General features: G+C 29.6%; 2 protein-coding genes and 1 long non-coding RNA gene across 15 annotated transcripts in view; 1 reads left to right on the forward strand and 2 right to left on the reverse strand.

Moving 5' to 3' along the window:
• The window catches only part of LOC124949089 (very low-density lipoprotein receptor-like), a 31712-nt gene extending 16533 nt beyond the window's left edge, over positions 1–15179 (forward strand). For 3 of the 11 annotated variants that reach the window (XM_047493664.1, XM_047493663.1, XM_047493667.1), the window contains 12 exons: positions 5421–5543; positions 8115–8231; positions 8754–8876; positions 10122–10357; positions 10486–10690; positions 10766–11077; positions 11146–11446; positions 11516–11807; positions 11909–12389; positions 12755–12838; positions 13050–13315; positions 13450–15179. In XM_047493664.1, the coding sequence (XP_047349620.1) occupies positions 5421–5543; positions 8115–8231; positions 8754–8876; positions 10122–10357; positions 10486–10690; positions 10766–11077; positions 11146–11446; positions 11516–11807; positions 11909–12389; positions 12755–12838; positions 13050–13315; positions 13450–13494 (2585 nt within the window). In that variant the 3' untranslated portion in view covers positions 13495–15179. The remainder of the gene's footprint in view (positions 1–5420; positions 5544–8114; positions 8232–8753; positions 8877–10121; positions 10358–10485; positions 10691–10765; positions 11078–11145; positions 11447–11515; positions 11808–11908; positions 12390–12754; positions 12839–13049; positions 13316–13449) is intronic. The other 8 variants (XR_007100963.1, XM_047493665.1, XM_047493666.1 and 5 more) reach the window with 8 other exon arrangements.
• LOC124949100 lies at positions 789–5012 on the reverse strand. Its single transcript, XR_007100967.1, has 3 exons — positions 4013–5012; positions 3668–3759; positions 789–1760 (listed from the first exon to the last, which is right to left on the reverse strand). It is a non-coding gene; the product is annotated as an uncharacterized LOC124949100 (long non-coding RNA).
• Positions 15180–16154: 975 nt separating the features above from the next.
• Positions 16155–22589, reverse strand: LOC124949104 (GATOR complex protein NPRL3). Of its 3 annotated transcripts, none has more exons than XM_047493701.1 (8): positions 22181–22589; positions 18249–20371; positions 17900–18174; positions 17738–17833; positions 17440–17658; positions 17030–17363; positions 16782–16958; positions 16155–16716 (listed from the first exon to the last, which is right to left on the reverse strand). In XM_047493701.1, exons 2-8 carry the CDS (start codon positions 18408–18410, stop codon positions 16342–16344), a joined length of 1638 nt encoding a protein of 545 aa, XP_047349657.1. In that variant the 5' UTR covers positions 18411–20371; positions 22181–22589; the 3' UTR covers positions 16155–16341. The 3 variants fall into 3 exon arrangements, with proteins under 3 accessions (XP_047349657.1, XP_047349659.1, XP_047349658.1); XM_047493703.1 differs by having other exon boundaries at positions 17900–18171; positions 22181–22586; XM_047493702.1 differs by lacking the exon at positions 22181–22589 and having other exon boundaries at positions 18249–20509.
• Positions 22590–24343: the final 1754 nt, after the last annotated feature.

Consider the following 24343-nt stretch of genomic DNA (forward strand, 5'->3'; position numbering starts at 1 on the left):
TCTCTCACACACACATATACACAACACACAAGTACACATACGCAATATGATAACAATAAGTTTTTCGCAGTAACACACATACAGAAGAAAACAGTGACGTTCAAAATACTACGTTTTATTCCTTTTATTGATACAAACCGTATTTTCTTTATAGTAAGTAGACTACCATACCTAAAGTAAAATAAATTAAATTTTTCCGAATAATATTTTATAAGATTGTTTTCTTACTATTTTTCTTCTTAACGTGTGATAATATTTTTTTCAATTAATTGTCTAAATTAATAAGTCCAAACGACAAAAAATCCCATAAATAAATGCATTTTTTAATTTCACGGAAGTATAAACAATGATGTATTAAGCACGATGACATATATAACACTATATACTTTACGATGCATTTCTTACGAGATATTTTAATACATTTTTATTTATTTGATTAATATTTTTTTATTTAATGAACCACTTTGTAAAATATATAATCAGTAACAGATGAATATTCTGATCAGTGATAAACAATTAAGTGTAGGTATTATAGAGTCGGATCACGTGCTATTATTTTATTTAAATTATTGATCACTTATTTAAAATGCTAATCGAATGTTTAAAAATAATGATCCCGGATAAATAAATAACAGCCATTTTAATACTCATAAAAAAGTCAAATCGATAACGACAAAGCGACGTAGTCTCTTTAAAAGTGCTGTTGCCTTGCGGGTTACAATAAATATGTATGTGTATATATATATATATATATATATATATATATATATATATATATATAGAGAGAGAGAGAGAGAGAGAGAGAGAGCGAGCGACGAATAATCCATTTAGTATACGTAATGACATCGCGTCGTTGAACACTAAACGATTATAACATCTTCCATGAATGAAACGTATTCTCGTATTCGTTCGATTCATCGAAGCAATCCTATTTTCCTATGAACGAAACAAAAGACTATTCAAGGTAAAGCGATTGAATGATTCAATTCTCTTTCTCTTCTAATATAAGCGATAAATAAAAATCAATTATTCATTTTTTTGAAACCTTTTCAATGCGAACATTTTTTTCTCTCTTTCTTTGTCTTTTTTTTCTTTTTCTTTTCAAATTGTAAAACTACCAATGCTCCATAGGAACTTTTGATTCTGCCTAAAAACTTTTGACCCACCCTATGTACCATTCGAGTATACTTTAAAACCATTTCGAACTTAATTATTCGAACTCCTTAACTAATTGTTCAAATTTTCGAACATTAATAATACAACGTGCTTTCACGGATGTGTTACGATGAGTTTCGTGCGAGCGTTTTATATAAATTACGGAAATAAAGAATTTTCATAATAGGAGTTTTACGCACTAGAAATGCACGAATATTTCTATTTGTAGATATATGTTAAAGATGCATTTGACACATATATATATATGCACATATATATTCATATGAAAATCGGATTTGTTCGTGTATGTATTATACATGTAGATAAGCACACTCCATATACACTCGTATGTTATATATATATTGTGCACACGCAATGTTCGAGGTTCGTTAATGGAGGCACACTTGGAAAGAGCATGCTGGGTTTCTGGCCTCCTAAAGAATCTTGTCCTGTATTACGCCTTTGATTAAAACTGATGGACTGTTGCCGAACGAACGAACGAACGAACGAACGAACGAACGAACGAACGAACGAGACGACCGTTCCCCTTTTCTTCTGTACATGTCGACAACTTTCTGAGTGCATCTTTCTCTTCTGAATCTTCGCTAATAACAAAAGCAAAATATATGTATATATATGTATATAAATCTGATAAAAATATTTGATAAAAAATAAGTCTACATATATATATAATTATAATTTTACTTATTTTAATTTATACATATGTATGTAAATATATATATATATATATATATATATATTTATAGCATAGGCCAAAAGTTCAGTGATACAAAATTTCCTACATGATTTTAAAAATCCTAGAAAGTAAAGATCAATTACTCTTTTTAAAGACTTTTGAAGCCAATTTCTTTTTAATATTGTAATATTAAAAGCCTAACTTATAACGGATAGTTATAGAATATTGCAAATTAAAATTACATACAAAATAACAATGTAATGAGGAAATTGATTACTGTCTACTTACGAATAACTCGTACTGATACCTAAATATTTAAAAAGAAATTATTTATAAATAAATTCGGTGAATGTAGTTTTCTCAATTTTTTTCTTTCATCGGAAATCGATTAACGAAGAAATAAAAGAAAAATGAAAAAAAAAGAAAATTCCGAAAATACAATGAAAGATTTGTGTGTATGTGTGTGTGTGTGTGTGTGTGTGTGTGTGTGTGTGTATGTGTGTATATGAACATATGTAAATAAGTACATATGTACATCTGAAAAAACTATCGCCGTTAGCAGAATTATAAATTACATTGAACGTTTTATGCTTAATGTCCTAGAAAATTTAACAAAAGATATAATCAAATAAAGGAAAGTAGCGCTCAATCATTTTTTAAACCAAATTGCAGATAAATGCAATTTGGTTTAAAGAATTGACAGAAGAAAATCTTAGGAATTATTTAACGAACGATAGAGAGATCGAAATTGAATGCGAACGGATAAGTGAGGAAACGAAATGCTTTTTTTTTTATAACGAAAAAAAAAAACGTATCATTTACGTTTTTTCTATCATTTTAAACTCAACGTTCGACATTATTATCTTTTCTTCGCAGTTTAAGAATTTTTTAGCCGACTTATAAATAGGGGTCATCCTTATCGTCTGACACCAATGTATATCGTCACGTGATTTTTATGCTACGCATTTTTTATCAACTATTGAATATAATCATCATTGATGATCCACGCGATCGTTTTACGACAAAGGACATTCTTTCAAATCGTTTTATTTATCTATTGGAATTATTATATTTATTATTTGATAGCATTGAAATCTTCGAAAAGAAATTATAATAAAAATGTAAAAAAAGAAAAAAAAACAAAAGAAAAGAAAAAGATAGTATAAATAATTATAAAAATATCAGATATTTCATTATTGTTTATTAAACTTTAAGAATTATAATTTTAACGAAAGAGAAAGAGAGAGAAAGAAAGAGAAAAAAATTAACACTAATCTTGAATAATTTCTACGTGAAATAGAAGGATTACAATTATTTTGCAATGTAAAAGGTGAGGAATGGAAAAAAAATGTGACTCACATAAGAAATGTATTACGATTAGCTCGTGCGGAATAACGTGTATTTGATACTACATGCATAGGTGAATGTATATATCCGGGCTCTCATCCTAAATAGGTAATTCAACCTCAATATCCACAGAAAGGAATCACGCTGCGATGCACTAGAAAACTAGAATATATACTTGTAAACTTCGTACTTTTTATCTATTCGCGATTAAAACCTCGTGCAATTCGATTTATTATCGATCGTCTTATACCGATTGACGTATTTTATTCGCTTTATTCCTTCTTCTTCTTTTTTCATTTACATATCATTTACATTACATTTGAATATCATAAACATAGTGCAAGATAATTATAGCGCTTGACTTTCGTTTTATATGCATTTTTTTAACGTGCATCGTATTTTGTGTACAAAATCCATATATATAAATATTATATAAGTATAAGTATGAACGAATAATCGATAGTTTACCTGCATAGCTTCGAGATATCCTATGTTTTTCTAATCTTTCTAATGCTGATGTAATCTCACGTTGATTTTCACATTCTCGTTATTTCGAAAGTCTGCAAAATCATTTAGACAGATTTAACATGAGATTCCGATCTTTCATTGCGTAAAAAAAAATGTGTATTAAATAATTACAATTATTTATTCCAAATAATTACAATTATTCGCCAAGTCGAAATTAATATCGGAAAGTCAAAATAACGCTGCTGTTAACAGTACCGATCCTATTACACGATTAAGAAAGAAAAACGTGTCTTTTTTTTTGGTTTTTAATTTTTTATTTTTCGAAACAAGATATGTTTGACGTACCGTTTTTTAACGTCATCGACAAAAGACACGCACGCACACATTTATTCGTAAAAACGCAGACGTACAGACCGGCTACTAACTCCTCTTTCCCCCCCCCCCCCACACTCAATATACTTATCGATGTGTTCGTGCCGAGGCCCATATATAGGGCCTCTTTCCTCGGGCGCGAGCTTACAGCATCCGCGACTTCTACCGCGAGTGAATCAAATCGTATTGACTGCACCGACCACGAATTCTCCTTTCGGAAAGGATTACATTATTTCTTTGTGCTTTTATTGTGTTTTTCTATCCATCGAGTACATATTTAACACAAATAGACGTACACATACATACGTAATTTATGATGCTTTTTTAAAAGCAAGATAATCGGACGAGATAAAATAAACATTTATATTTTTCGTTCGACAAAATCAATTTATGAAATAGAAAACTTGTTGGAAGAATTTTTCAATGTATTTTTTAATTTTTATTGATTTTCATAATTGCGAAATAATATAATTATTAAAATTTAACGTGTATGAATTTCTCTTCGGGATAAAATTAGTTTAATAAAAACAAGATACGTGAAAGGAGAGGGTACAAGCTGGGTAGTTCTCTCTTGGTTGGTGTGGACGAAAGTAAAGAGATCTCCCAGGAGTGGTCTGCACGTCGGAGAACAGTGCATCATCCTCTTCTTCAAGGGATATCGTTCGATCAAGAAAGATCGACAAGCTTGTAAAAAAACAGTCAGTCAGTCAGTCAGTCGATTATCGTCTAGAGAACGCCTGGTTTACTCCGTTTCCTGGCTCACGTTCAACGTGTGTGCACTCGAGGAACTCGGATCGTATAAAAAACTCGACTCAGTCGGCGAACGATGTTTAGTATAAATGAAACGAATAATAGTAATTCGGAAGAGCTTTAGTCGAGTTTAGAAACGAGAATATTGTGATGCCATTTCATCGAGAAACAACGAAGTGGTATTGGAAATTGTGTTATTAAAAATTTGAAGAGTTTATTAAAAATAAAAGGGAGAAAAGATAACAATAACGGCAAGAACAAAAATTGATGTAGCAATTATTGGTTCGTTAGCCATCGTAGTACGATTCATTTATTACTTACAAAAAAACTTAAGAAAAAAAAAAAGAAAGTTGCTGCATCATTTTCTATAGAAGCGAGTGTGTAAACGGGACAAAATAACGTGAACGTATCAGACGAACGTATAAATACACGCGTGCATCGACACACACATATACACAAAAGTGCGTAAAGAAAGAACGTCTGCCAATAATGCAGCCCTTCAGGAACTCATGTTTCTTCCTCCACCATTCGACTGGTTTCACGTGCGCAAGGCTGCTGTGGCTGCTATCGTTCATTGCGATCTTCATTCCTGCTATTCAACAAGATCATCGTTACAGTCACCAATTTTCAGGTACTCTACAATGTGGGGAGAACGACTTCAAGTGTGCCAGTGGCAGGTGCATACCTGGAGTATGGCATTGCGATGGGGAAAAGGATTGTGACGACGATTCCGATGAAGATCCGAATATTTGCAGTAAGTCTTTCCTTTGATTTTCTTCATACCACCATGCTTATCATATATCGTTCTTTCTAATTTTTTAAATCGTTTATGTTAAAATCGTAAATTTTTCTTTTTTAAGCTAAACGTTTTTTTTTCCTATTATTTATTTCCATTTATTCTCTCCCTCTCTCTCTCCCTCTCTCTCTCTCTCTCCCTCTCTCTCTCTCCCTCTCTCTCTCCCTCTCTCTCCCTCTCTCTCTCCCTCTCTCTCTCTCCCTCTCTCTCTCCCTCTCTCTCTCTCTCTCCTTCTTTTCTTTCTTTACTACTCTTTTTATTTTCTTTTTTTTTATATTTAAGAAATAAGATATGCAGCGCGTGCATAATGAACGGTACAAAGTACAAGAAGCAAATATACTTGCGTACTTGGTGCTTCGTTTGAAATTGATTCATAGCTTTCAAAAAAATTGTATAGCACCGATGATGTTCATATCATCAAATTTTTCGGAAGTTTCAATGGCCATACCCGAAATCTGCAAATAGCTGTACAAAATCAAAAGATTTACGATGCATTTTGGTTTTTTCTTCTTTTTTCTTCTTTTTTTTTCTTTTTTTTTTCTTCTTTTTGATCGATTTATCAAAATTTACAATATTCACGTAAATCGATTAAAATTGGACAACTTGTGGAAATAACGTGCTTATCCATAGAAAGAGAGAGAGAGAGAGAGAGAGAGAGGGAAAGAGAGAAAATGTCGAAATTTGAAAAGGATGTTGTTTTATTGGGATTGCATTACATTCGGCTTAAAGGGGACACGAAAATCCTCTCGTATTTTATGGTAATTGTATTGGTTATTCTATCGGGAGCACCGTCAATTCGAATTTGATCGTTTCCCTTCTTTGTATTCTCGCGAATAAAATTCGTTTTTTATTTCTCTCTCTCTCTCTTTCTCTTTCTCTCTTCCTCCTCTCTCTCTTTCTTTTTTTCTCTACGTTGCTTCCACACGTTTACATTAAAAAAAAAAAAAAAAAAAAAAAAAGAAAAAGAAAAGAAAAAAAGGTGAAGCTCGATCAAGAAATTTAAAAACGTCGTTCGGAATGGTACACGTTTCACGAATTTCTTGCTACGGAGACTGCGGTATGTGAAAGTGCAACTTTAACGACCGGTTTTACGCAGGTGAAGCAGCATACATACATACATACGTATTTACTTACGTACACTATCGTTGAAAAGTTTCTAGAAATAACACGGGAAATATATTAAAAATATATTTAGTTCAAATCCAATAATTTTCTACATTATATCTCGATACACTTATCGTACTCTATACTTACGTATGAAAATTACATTTTTGTTGTTTATTTTAGATAAATCAAATTCAAAGACGTAAAAAAGTAAATGTTTGATTACAATTAAATGCATCATGTACAAAATTTTTTCGAATAAAGTATTTTATTTCTCGGGAGCCACCGTTTTTTTTTTCGATAAAAAATTACTTGTTCACTTCATATAATTATAGCAAAAAGCGAATGACGATAGAGATTTGAAAATTTAGCCATAAAAAGATAGTAATTTTGTACGATAAAATTGTACTGTGTATCTATAATTCATATATATATAATATCGTGATTAGTTTTAATAGAATGAATATACAATAATCGATTTTTCGACTTATTCAATAAACTTTTTATAAATCCGAATCTATTATATATATCGAATACGATCGCATACAGGCAACTTAAAAATGTCCATATAATTTTAATATAATCTTTCAACAATATTACAATAAGAGAGAAAGAAAAACAAAAAAATTGAATTAAATATTAAAAGTTCTTCATTGAATTTTCAAGAATTGTTTAAATCTTTTCAACGTGAATTACAATTAAAATTATGTCCGAGCAATCTCGAAGTTTGATATTATTGGCTCGTTGATATAGCATAATAAAGAAATTCAGTTTCTCCGACGTTTAAAATTTAATATGTCGTCAGCATAATTAAACAAACGTCAGGCCTTGTAACGCGATCCGAGTGTCGAATCATGTTTCTTTCAAATCAAATTTTATTAACTCTCCTTTCTATTTTATCCATGTGAAATCTAAAACAATGGAAATACATATATATACTATGTTAATACGGGCTATCAAAGGTTAATGTGTATTTTGATGCACGTAGGTATATATAGAAGCAGAGAAAGAGTGAAGGAGGGCAGGAAGTGAAAAGGAAGTATTGTTAATTCAGTAATCAGAGTTTTATAAAAATTCTTGACAAAAATTATATGTATCTTTTATTATCATCAAAGATGATGACGATGATAATTTTCACACTATAATAATAATTCACTAAGATAAATAGGATTAAATAAAATCTATCTTTTGAAAACATTATCACGACGATTCTCTCTCTCTCTCTCTCTCTCTCTCTCTCTCTCTCTATATATATATATATATATATATATACATGTTCATTTGCTTCGTTTTCATATCGATATTATAATCGTAATTGACTTTCAAAGAAAAGTCACTACATTTGCGTGTATATGTCCTGTTTGGAGACGGAGACGCTCATAAATTAATCTAATATAAATAAAATTGAATATGACGCATGAAAAGGAGCACAAATATGCAACAAGAAATTTCAATGCGGTTCAGGAGAATGTATACCAAATAGCTGGTTATGCGATCATCAAAACGATTGTCAAGACGGCTCGGATGAGAAAAATTGTAATAGTAAGTTTTAAATATTGAAATATTTTATCTTAGGAAGCACGGACAAAGGAAAAGGAAAGAAATCAATATGAAAAATCAAAGCGAACGAGACAGACGTAATTACTTGGGTGCAGGGTGATAAAGAATAAAGACATTTCTCTATATTCTATCGTCTATTCTATGATTCGCATATATGTTTTATATTAAAAGAAAACGTATTGTGTGTAAAAAAGAAAAGAAAAAAAGAAAAGAATGCAAATTCGTTGTGAAAAATAAAAAAAAAAAAAAAAAGCAAATAAAACGAAATAATAATTGAACACAAGACAATCCATTTGGATTCCTTTTACGAATAGAAGGGATGATTTTACGTTTAAAAAATGAAGCTTTCTGTTCTTTTTTCTTTTATCCAAAAAAAAAAAAAAAACTAGAAAATGGCCTGATAACGACTAACAAAGTTTGTGCATGAAGCGCTTACGCGCTCTCACGCAATTCAAATCACGGTTAACCGTGTACAGGATGAAATTTATTGTTGTCAACTTTTAGGAACGAAGAATTGCACCGCGGAACAATTTACTTGTCGTTCGGGATATGGCGAATGCATCGCATTAACATGGATGTGTGACGACAATCCAGACTGTTCGGATGGCTCGGACGAGGCTGAATGTAGTAAGCTTTCACACGTGGGCTATGCTTTCTGTATTTGTGTTGTTTTTTTCTCGTTTTACTCAGTTCACCCCCTTGGCACCTCACTTCCCTTCCTTGCGCTCTCTCTCCCTCTCTCTCTCTCTCTCTCTCTCTCTCTGTTTTATATAGTCGTACGTTGGCAGCTTTGTAACCGTCGCATGTTGCACGTTGCACGATAATTAACGTTTGTTGCAGATATCCCGACTGAACTTTTTTGAACTTTCTTTTTAGTACCATGGATGCATTTCAACAGGTCCCTTTAGCGCAATTTACATGCAAACAAGATCGTGCGCTGTTTTATGCTTTCGAGTTTCATAAAGACGTTTTTTCTCTTTCTCTCTCTTTCTCTCTTTTTCTGTCGCGTAACAAGCATGTATGTAGGTATCAAGAGGTTTTAAGTACTTTCTTTCTTCTCTTTTATACTCTAGAGACTCTCGTTTCTCTTTCGATTTTACCGCTCATAATTCTTTCAAATAATCGACCGCATGTGGTCTTAACATTTTTACTACGTGTTATACCGAATATATTCATTATATATACATATACATATACATATATATATATATATATATATATATATATATATATATATGTATATAGATATAAACTTCGAGATAAACAAATCCGTTTTAATTTGAAGTATTAATTAGGAAGCATGTTTTTTGGAGAAAATCCGGCCTTGGATCGTAAAAGTTATTTTTCATTTAATTTTTATTTTTGTATTGGACAAACGTTTGGTGCTTCATTTAATTTAATATTTTTTTAATGATCTATAACGTAGGCAAGATTCATGTCATGTAATTAAATTAATATCAAATATTACATTTATTATACCATATATTGAATTACTAAATATTAATTCTCCGTATATGATGTCTTATGCATATATTTCATGCATGATTTGCTTGAGTTATATTGCTTACAGTATCGTCCGATCTCTCGTTTAATTTTATGTGCATCGTTCAGATATATATGTATTTCTATTCTCAATTCTCTTTTGTATTATTTTGAAAATTTGATTTCTTTCCTTATTTTATATGTTATTATTTAAAGTTTTTAAAGAAAAGTTAAATTTGTTATATCAGTGATATATGAATTGTGTTTATTTTACTATATACTTGTTTAAATAAATAAATTAATAAATTTTAGTTGTAGTTACGTACTATATATTAGTTATAATATATAGTTAATTGTTGTTTTTATCTATTTACTAATTTATTATCTTAGATGATACTTGTCGGTCTGATGAATTCACATGTGCAAATAAGCATTGCATCCAAGAACATTGGGTCTGTGATCATGATGATGATTGTGGGGATGGCAGTGATGAAAAAAACTGTACTCCAACTACGTGCAATCCTGTGACAGATTTTGCTTGTACAGAGAACTACTGTATCACAGCACAATGGAGATGCGATGGCGATTATGATTGTCCCGATCATTCTGATGAGATTGATTGTAAGGTACAACTTTACATCTTTTCTAATAAAATTTGTACTATATGATATAATGATATTTATTATAATATAATAAAATTGTGGAATAAAATAATTTATTCAACAATATAATAAACTAACTTTTCTCTTATAAGGGAGTTATATCTGGACAGAGGCCAAACCATTGTGATACAAAAGAATTTAACTGTGATGATGGTGTTACTTGTATACATCAAAGCTGGGTATGTGATGGCGATAAAGACTGTCCAAACGGTGCAGATGAATCGCCACAAAGATGTCATAACATTACTTGTAGACCTGATCAATTCCAATGTGAAGATCGCCGTACATGCATACCAGGTAATATATAAAATATAAATAAGGAAGTTAAATGTTTTATATAGAATTTAATAATATTCAACTTGGCATATTTAGGTCACTTATACTGTAATGACAAAGCTGAGTGTTCTGATGGGAGTGACGAAAAGAATTGTACAATGAGAGCTGCTGTATGCAATCCATTAACACAATTTGAATGCAGTGAAGCTTCATGCATTCCCCTCGAAAGTGTGTGTGATAAGAAAATGGATTGTCTCAATTGGGAGGATGAAAGAGTCGACCTTTGCAATGTAGATGAATGTGCCAAAGATAATGGTGGATGTTCACAATTATGTATTAATCTTCCTATTGGCTATCGTTGTGATTGCAAACCGGGTTACAAGTTGATCGACAATCGAACCTGCGATGGTAAGAAAAATAAATGAAATAAAAATATATATGTAGAAAGATAATAAATAAAAATGTTTATGTTATAGATATTGATGAATGCTTAGAGCCAGGAAGTTGTTCCCAATTTTGTCGAAATGAGAAAGGAACATTTAAGTGTAATTGTGCTCCTGGTTATCTAAAAGATCCCAAAAATTTAACACGTTGCAAGGCAGCAGAAGGTCACGCAAGTCTTCTTTTTGCTAGAAGACATGATATTAGGAAGGTAGCTTTAGATCGTCAAGAAATGACGGCAATTGTTAATAACACTAAAATGGCAACAGCTTTAGACTTTGTTTTTCGAACGGGTATGATATTCTGGAGCGATATTACGGAAAGAAAAATTTATAAGTAAGTGTGTATAAACATTTTTTTTGTTTATATCGTTAAGAATATTAGTTAAACTTCAAAATGATTTAGAGCACCGATAGATGAAGGGAATGACCGTACGGTTGTAATAGAAGATGATTTAACCACATCAGATGGATTAGCAGTAGATTGGATATATAGTCATATATATTGGACCGATTCTGGAAAAGATACAATAGAATTAGCTAATTTCGAAGGAAACATGAGAAAAACTCTCATTAAAGATCACATACAAGAGCCGCGAGCTATCGCTCTAAATCCTTTGGATGGTTGGATGTTTTGGACTGATTGGAGTGACGAAGCTCGTATAGAAAGAGCCGGTATGGATGGTTCTCATCGTTCAGTAAGTTTTTTAATTCAAATAGTACTTAGTTCTTTAGATAATTAAATCTATAAAATTGGTAACAGCAATATAATCATGATATGTTAATAAAATTGTAACAGGTTATTGTCGGACACGATATAAAATGGCCAAATGGATTAACTTTGGATTTGATTGGTAAAAGATTATATTGGGTAGATGCTAAACTTAACTTTATAGCATCTTGTAACTATGATGGTTCAGGAAGACGAACAGTTCTTTATTCAACAGAAATGTTGAGACATCCATTTAGTATTACAACTTTTGAAGATTATGTTTATTGGACAGATTGGGATAAAGAGACCATATTTAAAGCAAACAAATTCACTGGCAAAGATGTAGAGCTTGTTACATCTGTAAGGTCACCTCAGCAACCAATGGTTGTACATGTGTATCATCCGTATAGGCAACCTGATGGAATGAATCAATGTCAGGCTGTTAATGGTCATTGCAGTCATTTATGTTTACCTGCGCCTAAGATTAATTCAAGATCTCCACTTCTTAGTTGTGCATGTCCGGATGGACTAAGGCTACTACCTGATGGACTAATGTGTGTAGAAAATGGTAAGGGATATAAAAATCTATTTTTAGTCATTAGTATATTGAATGTCTCAAATGAAAAAGCATGAACAATTATTTTGATAAAATAATGAATTAAGAACAATTGCATGATTATTAAGATATTTGAAATCTATTATACATATTGCAAGATCTTTAGATATGTTCTATTGCTATTTATTGATATGTATGTCATTTTATGGATGATATATTTATTTTCGTAAAAAAAAAAAAAAAATAGAAAAAGCAGAAATAAACTTAAATTTAATTAAGTTTCTTAATATTTTTACTGCAACTCTTTATATATTTAATTTATATCTGTTTTATTATATTCATTCGCATTACTGTTGCATGAATATGGAATATTGCAGTAACTACTACCGTAGAACCAACAACACAACAAAGTGCTAAACTATTTCATAAACTTGAACCTCAGAACATTACAACAACTATTCGTAAGTATATCTTGCATGCTTAGTTCTCATATATGTAATCATTGTAATATCACACTTTTGTGTGCATCATATATTGTACTTTTGCACTATTAATGATATAAATTACAATATTATTATTATATTTTTTTGTTCTTTTTTATTAAAATAATTTTCTGTTAATATAGTTCATATTTATATATATTTTTTAATTTTACAAATATATTACTCCTAGATCCAATAACCTCGGTGGATACCGGAAAAAAGGATTCTACAAGTGAGTCAACAGATCCTGGTCTAGTTGCTGGTATTGTTATAGGAGTGGTATCTTTAGGCCTATTATTACTTGCATTAGTGGCAGTATTGTGCTATAGGCATTATCTTCATCGTAATGTTACAAGTATGAACTTCGACAACCCTGTATATAGAAAAACTACTGAAGATCAGTTTAGTCTCGAAAAGAACAGATTTCCCCATCCTGCTGCTACAGTTGGAGAAGAGGTATATATATTTATATATTTATTTATTATTAAAATTCTGATGTTAAATTCGATTATATGTATGTACATTATAAGACATATATGTACAGAACTACATACACTTAAATATTTTAATTATCTTTATTCTTTAAATAGGCTCAGGAACCATTAACGAGTCCTGGAACTAATGACTATGTTTAAGGCTTAATCTGTCAATGAACTGGGATTAGCAGACTTAAAAAAGCATTGATCATGTAACAAAATCATGTAAAAACTGATGTAATGTATTTACATCTAATGAGCCTGTTCAAATGTATGCCTGCGTCTGCCCACCTGCCTGCCAACTCAGCTGTGATTATGTTTATTTTTTGTACTGTTTATTTGTTAACAAATTTTTGTGCATTCGAATATACTATACATACATGAAACATTTAGATTTGCTCTAAGACATAAAGGGAGAAATGTCTAGGGATATATACGCATGATAACTGTTGTAAAGTAAGTATAACAAGGATTAGATATTAAATACACTTCAAATCCTGTACTTCTACATTTTTTAAAAGCTAAGTACATAGTTTCATCAAATATATCATAATATAATGTAGAGTCAAAGATATTTACAATCAGTAATATTTTGTCTCTTCTTGCACATTAAATATTAATATCATATACTAATTATGTCCATTGTACATTTATTCTATATCTATTTTATAGAAGAAACTATTCTTTCATATTGCTATTTACAAGTGTCAATACAAAAAAAAGGAAATACTTCTGTTTTTAAAGTAAAAGTATATATATATTTTCCAAAGTTACATAGACAAATATTTAAATTATAATATCAATACTGTATGGATGTCTATATTGGCTTAGCTTAAGTATCTGGAAGTTGTTAGCAGTCTTACATTATACAGAATTGAAATTATACACAAGAAATTTCTTTATTTATTTGCTCATAAACAAAACAAGAAAAAAATACGAATTATAGTGGTTTATACATATTTCAATCATGAAAAGCAATTTCTAGTTATAATTATACATAATATTTTTTCTCAGGTTAAGGTGCTTAATATCTAATATAGTATTTTACATATTTTGATTTCTATAATGAAGCTATTTTTTTTGCAGCGTGATTTGCATGTACATTACACAATATATAATTGTTATTCATTAATCTAAATATATACGTATATGTTGTAAGAGATATTTTGATTGTTGTTACTTAATTATTTATTATACAAGAATTTATTTGGAAATTGTTCTTCTGATGGATAGGGTTCTATTGTCGGAGTCATATGTAAATGATGCGGAAATTAGATAATGTATGAAAAATTGTACAAATTATTAATGTAAAAAGTGTATAAACTTACACACATTTTTATGAAAATTTGTTTTATCGCAAAATTATTAAATGCGATTAAACAAATATCATGAATGTTGTGATAAAACGTATTTTTTCAACTGTCGACCATACATCTGCTTTAGTAATTATTGTAATGATCGAAGTTGGTTTTTTTTTATTTTTTTTTTTAAATAGTACGTTTTCTCTTTGGTATTATGTAGATTTAAGAATAAAAATTCTTATATCTGACCCCGATAGTAGTTCGATAACTCAGAGTACTAAAAGCAGGAAAACAAAAAATCCTTCTTAATTTATAAAATCAAGTTTCTCCTTTTATGTCAATTGTAAAATGCATATATAAACAGTCTTTTTAGCATTATCAATATTTCATAATAGCTGCCTACGTTCTAATATGTGGCCCATATCATGATTAAGAGACATCTTTTAGTAATAGTAAGTTAATACTCTCTTACGTATAATGGTGTGTGTGTGTGTGTGTATATGTATATGTGTGTATATATATATATATATATATATACACACATTACATCAAGCAGATGTCATAAAATTAATATAGAAACACTAAGAATGACTGTGCATTTACTAAAATTTGTTTAGGGATTCAACCTGCCAATGAAATCAATGTACATGTATAGAACTATTGCCTCTGGTATAAGAGTTTTACTTACTACATATATATATGCTTTACGATTATTGTATTAGATAATTAAATGTTTCAGAAACAAATGTTCTTCTAATTAAGATTATTAGAAGTAATGTAATGCTAGATTCTCAAATAAGTCATACATATTGAAAAATAGCAAAAGATACTTAAGTGATCATTGCAGAAACATGTTTAATGGGAAGATTATAATGATATCTATATATATTTACATTTAAAAACATTACTTATATAAAGAAACTTCAAATCAAAATCTTTGTAAAGATTATTTATTGATATCATGATAGCTCAAGAAATCCAAACAAGTCGTGCAATAGAGAGATCATTTTTGCAAGTTTTTTATTATAATAATTATATAATAATTATAGTTATTAAATAGAACATCTTATGTTGTTTATTAATATGTATGACATAAGTACGACTGCAAGAAAACAAAGTCCAAAATTAAATAGAGGCTCGGTGATGATTCCAATCAAAAAGTAATGTGTATAATGCGCATTAGTCGCATTTAAATGTGCGAATCTCGTAAGGCAATATCCTGTACTATCCAACCTACTTGCCAAAATTGTGTCAAACGTTAGCAATATATTATCACTACCACATAATATAAATATAAATATATATATATATATATATATATATATATATATATATATATTATATATATATAATTTATTATAATGGTTATTGTATAAATAAATATATAAAATAAATCTCACTATTGTCATATTATCATTTTATTTGTATAAAACATAAATTTGTAAATACATAAGTACTTTGGAAAATATATCATGGGAACTTTTTATGCAAGAATTAAAAATATATGTAAAATATAAATTAAGCCTTTTAATAATTTTATTAGATTTACATTTATATTACATTTAGCTTACTTGATATATTTTTATTATCAAATAAAAGTTGATTATAAAGGATACAATTTCAAAAGATATACAAAAAGAATAGAAGAATTTAATACTGTTTAATTGTAATTATTCTTACTGTACTATCATACAAAATAGTATCACTAAGATCCTAACTGAGTATGAAACATATCTATTGCAGGATCTTCACATTCACGTGTTATTAGTATATCTCTAAATTTATCTAATATTTGCAATAATTGAGATCTTCTAATATTTTCTAAATACATTATCTCTTCTAGATGATGTCCACCATTAAAATATCCAAGCCGACACAATTTATCGAGTAACTTTCTGTCATCAGACGGAATATCATAACTTTCTGATGGATAATTATAGAACACTTCTTTTTTATGTAAAGTATGAGATAGCTCTTCTTTTACATCGGTAATTATTCCTTTATTAGTTTCATCAAAATCCCAAGAATTTTCAGTTTCATCAATATGATTTACATCAAAAGTTGCTTGCTCTTTTGAGTCCTTTAAAAAAAATAGATAATCTATATCTGTGTTTACAGACTATAAGAAAAGTTATCATTATTTACCAGTAATACAAGACCATGTACTGTTGGCATGTATTGAACATATGTATGCAATTGCAAAAGTAGATGATTTTTGAGCAACCATATAATGACTTTTACTAATTGTGTTTGTTGCTGAGGTTGACTTAAAGGATTTAACTTTTGACTAATTGATGTTGGCAAGGAAAAATCACTGATAACCTAAAAAAATATGCAGCATAGATTATGATTTGTGGAATTTTGTAAATTAATAAATATAATTCTATGCATACTTGTAGAAGACAAAGTCCAGAAAATTGTTCAGAAAATGCTTCCAATAATTGATTAGATAAAATAGCATCTGGTGATACAACATAAACATTACTTTCACAAAGTGGATAAATTATTCTAGCTTTAGCCCAATAAACTAAATGTCCAGTCAGTTGGAATACTTGTGTCAGTGTTAGATCTGAATCAGCTGCTAATGTTTGTAGACTCTTTAATGGATTATACATTTGAATTAGACGTCTTAATGCTGGAGAAGAATCTATTGGCAATGAATCTAATAAGTCTGAAGGTTCAATTAACAAAAGCAGTCCATGATAAGGTCTTAAACTGTTTAAACATCTGTAAATAATTATTAATATTATTTTTTTCTCAAAAACTATGCAAATATATTTATATAAAATTCTGTTGTTTTTACCTATCAATAATCTCAGGATTAATGAAGAAACCTTTCTTATATGATTGGTGAACTTTTTGTGGAAGACAAAACCGCACTTGTATCCATTTATTAATCATAATATTAATTATACCAGATGTACTGATACTACTGAAAACTGTTTTTAAATTACGAGCAAGTAAACTTTTCTGCAATATCAATTCATATGGAGATTCATCACTATCACTTTCACCCTCTGATCTAAAAATATATGTACATATATGTTAAAAATTTATAATTGCTATTACATGAAAAATAATTAAATAAACATTTCCTTTACCTAGCAGTAATTTCATCATGAGTTGATACCATAATCTTAATTTCATCTGTCAAAAAACCACATCTTTTTTCTTCGTGCCTTAATGCAATGCCCAATCTAAAATGAAAGTAAACTACTTATCTTTTGAATTTTGTGACTATTAAATATTTATACAGAACAAACCTTCTGCTTAGATCATAATAACATTTTACTACAGAATGACTTGCTTGAGCTTGTAAAGCAAACACTACATTAAAGAGCATAGAAGAATTGACTTCTTTAAAACCACGCTGTGGTATTAAAGTAGGATGTCCAACGAAGCGAACATCATTTACTTTCAATTCAAATTTTTGTTCACACAATTCAGGTTTAACTGCAAATAATGTTGAAAGTACTTCATCCTTTAAGCCAGTAAGATTTCCATTGTTTATGTTAGAAGTTGGAAATGGTAGAGACTGCTAATGAAGATCTAATAGTAAATTAACTACAATAACATTATTAGATAGTTAAACATGATAAATCTCGAATTCACCTGCAATAAATCTTCCGTAGTTGTCAAGGAATACGGATTTTTACGTTTTGTGCATTGTTTTGAGTCACGCACATGACTCATCATATGTGGATATCGAAATAGAAGTCTGTCACCCTTGCTGTCACTTTTTACAAGAATTATACTTAACGGGTTGATTTCCATACTTAATTATAAGAAATTGTATTTTTCTTTAAAAACAATTTATAAGCAGAACGAAATAAAGAAAGATGGTGTTATTGTTATTCTTAATTAAACAAAAAATAAGAAATACATTAAAAAAAAAAAATATTTATCAAATATTTTTATTCAGAAAAAAATTGTTCGATGAAACGTAACAATTTATAATAAACTACATTAGATTCAAACTTTTGACAAGTACATAATAACGTCGAACGATCTTAAACATGATTGTTTATGCGTATATGTTTACTTTTTTACAAGGATTACTCAAACGTTTGCACAATGTGCAACACAAATGCATACTGCATTTAACCTATACTCAAATGACACTAAATTAATTGCACCAAATTAAACAATGTTTCATAATTTTTTCTTTTTATATCTTTATAAGTCCTCTTTAATATTATTATCATATTAAAATAACAAGCGTTTTAATAATATGATAAAAATAAATAAATAATAAATGATTTTTAAATATCCTCTTTGTGTAATTGAAACATCATGATCTAATCGATTAATTTAAAGGTATTTTTTAATAGTTCTTATATCAATTTGTTTTCTGCTCATGATATTTCACTCGCAACGTATGCGACTTCAGCGACAGGTATGGACAAAATATGAACTACAAACGTAATACAAGCTTATATATGTATACCTTTCTCACGCGTCATAACAATTGGTTTGGTGAGTTAGAATAAGTAGTTTAGTAGAATATGAACTCGCATTTTTCAGTCGCTCATATGTATATCTTTCTTTGATGGTAGGAATGCCTCTTGCAGTGATCCGTGTTAGATACGATGTTGGTACGCATTTGTTTCACGATAAAGAATAAGAAATAAATATAATTAACATATATGATAATTAATATATAAATTTGCGAATTTAAAGAAATTATCTTTGAATTTAACTATATCTTATCTATTTGTCTGTAGAAATATTATTGGCAATGTAAAATGTTAGTACTTTAGTGTTTAACCAGAATTAAAGGGATTTTGAAAATACACTGAAATATGCAGCCATTCAATAGTACTTGCATTATATGATATATAATTAGATTTCAATATATTGCAATATCGATCCAGATCTCCCTACGAGGTAGTTGCTACATGTGAAAATCCTCAGACTAATGGGACTACACTAAAATCCGCATTCGCGAGGTAATCTAATCGAATTTTCGAACAAATAAAACAAAGTGTCCGATAGGACTTTTAATCATTTCCACGAATATACATGAGTGTTAGAATAACGGTGACTTTACGTTGAAATCCAAGGTGATATGAGCTAAACGAGAACTTTGGTTCCCAATGCTATCTAGAGAAGGGTCAGTCCTCACTTATGGGTAACAGGACCGTCGCAACATCAACAGCTACATATACTCCACTTCTAAGTAGAACCGTTCGTGTATCCCGAATTTCGAATAATACAACGAAATCTATGATAGAACTTTTAATCGTGCTCGGACACCCACGCGAGTATTAAAATAATAGTGACTCTACTCTAAAATCAACGTACCCGAGATAATCTGAACTAACCGAGAATTCTGGCTCCCAACGCTAACGGAAGATGGTTAGTTCCCTCTTATAGATAATAAGACCGTCGCAATATCGTCAGCTACGTACACCACTGTAAAACTAATCAAGATTTCGAATAATCAAACAAAATCCATTATTGTAGGACTTTTATTCGCCTGTAAAAATTCAATCAATCACCCGACCGCAGATGAATCTATTCCTCGACGTCCCTTGACGTCCCTCGATATCCCTTAATGTCTCTCGATGTCCTTCAATGTTCTTCGTCATCCCTCAATGTCCCTTATCGTCCCTCGACGTCCATCGACGTTCTTCGACTCCCTTGACATCCCTCAATGTCTTTCAATATTCCTCGACGTCCCTCGATGATCTTTTGTCGTCCTTCATTGTCCCTTGATAATCTCTTGATGATCCCTAAAAAAAAAAGAAAAGATAAAGAAAAGAAAAAGAAAGCAGCTCTTCACGATGCTGAGGTAGCAGCCCGCACAAAGACCGGCACCCATGAGTCCTATCCATGTATCCCACCTGAAACTTATAAATAATAATTAATAAGAGTAGATAAAAATAAATACTTTAAAATTACTTAAAAATGGCGAGAGAAAATGGTGAGGGAAAATGGGATAGAATAATTTTCTGTGCGTTTCTTCAAGAAATTATTTTATAATTCTAGTATATTCAATCCATTTATCTATTCAAGTATGATTAGCAATGTAAAATTTGAGTACTTTAATGTTTAATTAGAATTAGATTAAAAAAATATTCTTGAAATATGTAACTATTTGCTCAATAGTACTTGTTTACCAAAAAATTTCGATATATCATAAGTACTACAGATCCAGGTCTCACCACATGGAGACTGTTGCATCTTTGTAATGTTGCTAAGAATGTGTAGTGTTTAAATAATAACTAATTATAATTTATATACCTTGTACATTGTTTGAATCTTTGTAAAATGTTAATTTATTTGTGTCGAAAGTAAAATTAAATTTATTTTATATTGATCGTGTCTTATAATCTACGTAATGTTGCTAAGAGTGTTCTGTTGTTTAAATATTAATTTATTATAAATCATTTACTTCGTACATTGTTTAAAATGTTAGTAAAATAATTTTATTTATTAATTTTTCCCGAATTAGCGATCTCATTACGTGGAACTAGCTGAAAAGAAATAAGGAAAAAAAAAAGAATATATATAAATATATATAAGTAATATGTCTATATATTACTTATATGAAAGATAAAATTCTGAATTTAATTTAATTTAATTTTAGAAAAATAAAAGAAAATGAAAAATTGTTGATACTAATTTAAAGAAATATTATTTTCTCTGAAAAAAATATTACTAACGGATGGCAAAACTTGACACACATTCCAGTAAGCTTGTTTCAGTTCCATGTGTATCTTTATTCAGTGCATTTTTAGTGGTCCCTACAGTTGCCATATCTTATATTTTTCGTAGCTACTTTAATATACTTTAATATAGAATTCGATTTTATTTAAGTAAAATTATGAAATTAATTGAACTTTTGAAAAGAGAAAATGTGCAAAATTTATGACTTGATTTTAAATTGATTTTATTGAAATAAAATTATGAATTTAATTGAACTTTAGGAAAGAGAGAAGTACAAAATTTCTGTATTGATTTTAATGGTAAAAATGCATAAAATATGAAATAATCCTATTTACATACGCGTGGCAATATAAGACTGGAGATGAAATGTTACGTCGTCTTAATTTTTAAAATCTACATCCCTACAACCATTATCATTCCCCAAGAACATTTTGAGTGACAACATGGTAATATCAGAATAAGAACCATTCTCAAAAGTTTATGGTGAATTTTCGAAAATAACTCAATGGCTTATAATTGCCCTTTTGAGCTACAGTTCGTGGAAGCCTCTTCGACATATATCTTTGTTGCTTCCAGCCCTAATCTAATTGATTATCACTAAAAAACTGTCACTACAAAATTTGATTCCAAATTCTAAGATATGAAAAAAACCCTAACATAATCCTAACTTATCTGAAAATTATAAACGTTATCTTTTTGAATAAAAACTGATCACTACTTTTCCGAGAGATACCTTTTCGCAACGTAGGAGAAATTAAAATTAGTATATTAATTGCTGAAAATCCTGAGTTAAAAATTCATTAACTTATCATCTACGCTGATTCGGACCTCAACATGATTGAATGATCGGAGGGACTTAAAAATTCACTTACTATTTAAGAAATTTTGCGATATCTTCAAAACACTCATTCGCGATTTAAGTAGTAGGTAGTTGAAAATGAGGTATAGGTCGACATTGAAGTTGGTCGAGATCCTTTTCAATGATCCATTAACTTTAATTCGCCGTAGTTATTTATTAACGGATGATCATTGAATTTACTTCGCGAAACTCCACTGTCTTTTATAAATACAATCTGTGCGACTGTTAAAAATGTAAAACAATTTGCGAACAAACACTGATTTTAATGACTGCATTGCATGCAGTCAATGCAAAAACTTGCTTAAATCGCGAAAAGCGAATAAACAAACACTGTTTCTACTTCGCGATATTTTAATTTTATCATATAAACTAAATACAAACACTCCATTACTTCATTGTTATGCGCGCGATTGCTATGAAGTTCTGAAACAGAAAAATATGAACAAAATTATTAGTATCACTGTTGTAATAAAAAAATGTATAGATTATTCAAGAAATGTATGATATAGAAATATACTTACTTCATTGTTACTAGTAGGAAAGATATTCTGAAAAATCTTCGATAATTTCACCTCGAAAAACAAAGGAAGAACAATCCAGTAACAATCGAAATCGTTCAGAGATTTGATTTTGTTGACATCGCACGTAACCAACGAGCGCCAATTCAAAATTTAAGACTAAAAAAAAATATATTGTATAAATTATTCAAGAAATGTGATATACGAGATTAAAATTTTAATGTATTGGAATTTTATAATAAAATTATTTTAAGTTTTTCGCGCGTTTCAGTCTTTTTAATGTTTAAACAAATGTACTATTGTTTAAATATTAGTTTATTGTACTCCATGTACAACAGAAATTAATTATCGAAAAATTATCGAAAGTATTAATTTATAAGTTTTCACGTTTAAAAAGAGAAAGTTTCTATATTTACGCGTCAGAGAACAAAAGAAAACTAACTCGATCATCGTCAAAGTCAAAAAAAGCGCATTTATGTTTGTAATACACAAGGCCAACTACCCCGGGATTAAAATTTTTAAATATTAAAATTTTAAACTAAAATTATTTTAAATTTCTCGCGCGCTACGACTTTTGTAATATTTAAATGAATGTACGATTGTTTAAATATTAGTTTATTGTACTCCACATATATAGCGTATATTGTTTCAATAATTATAAAATTATAGAAAATATTAATTTATAAATTTACACATTTAGGAAGCGAGAGTTTCAATCTTCACGCGTCGGAGTACAAAAGTAAACTAACTTTGTCATCATCAAAGTTAATCAAAAGACCGTATGTATTTATATTATACAGATCATATGTAGTTTTTCACGCGTAATAATCTTCGTAACATTGGACACAAATTTCCTTATTTTTGTCATAGAATCATCTGTCCGAAGATTGACCGAGTGAGTTAGCATAATTTCTTCGTGCGAGCATTGTAAAAACGCATTTCTTTGCATTTGTAAAATTTCAGAAAATCTTAATATCAACTATTTACGCACTAAACAAGCAGGCTATCGCTACTTTACAGCATACATACACCATTCAAGCGTGTATATGAAAATCAGTAGTGGATGTACGAGCTTTTTCTCTTTCGCCGTAAATTTCGAAGGGCGCCACAACATAAAACTTTTTCTACGCGAAAAATATCGTAAAGTATTTACGCCAACAATAAGAATTAACGTAACAATAAGAAGTAATTTTTGATCGATTTTGATAAACGAAGTCTCACTTTAAAGACGAAGATTTTTTCTAGGATATATCTTTTCCGAATTTTTTAAAAAGCTTAAACTAACTTTTTGAAGTGCATAAATTATTCTCGAAAAAATAATAGTCGTGTTAAAAAATGGTAACACAACTTTTTTTAAGAAACATAAAATTTTTCAAAAATTTAAAAAAGATATATTCTATATTAAACTTTCCTCTTTAAAATGAGATCTTGTTCATTAAAATCGCTCAAAAATTGCGTCTGTTCTCATTGATGGTGTAAACCATTATAAAATCAGGGCTAGTGAACAGCCTTAAAATGAGAGCTTATTCATCAAAATCGTTCAAAAATTATGTCTATACTAATTGAAGCCTTAAATTATTATAAAACCAGGAGTGATGAACAGCCTTAACAATTACATCTGTATAGACTTATTATATGTAAATGGCATAAAAAATACA

This window comes from Vespa velutina, chromosome 5 (genome assembly GCF_912470025.1).
Source record: "Vespa velutina chromosome 5, iVesVel2.1, whole genome shotgun sequence".
NCBI classification, from domain to species: domain Eukaryota; kingdom Metazoa; phylum Arthropoda; class Insecta; order Hymenoptera; family Vespidae; genus Vespa; species Vespa velutina.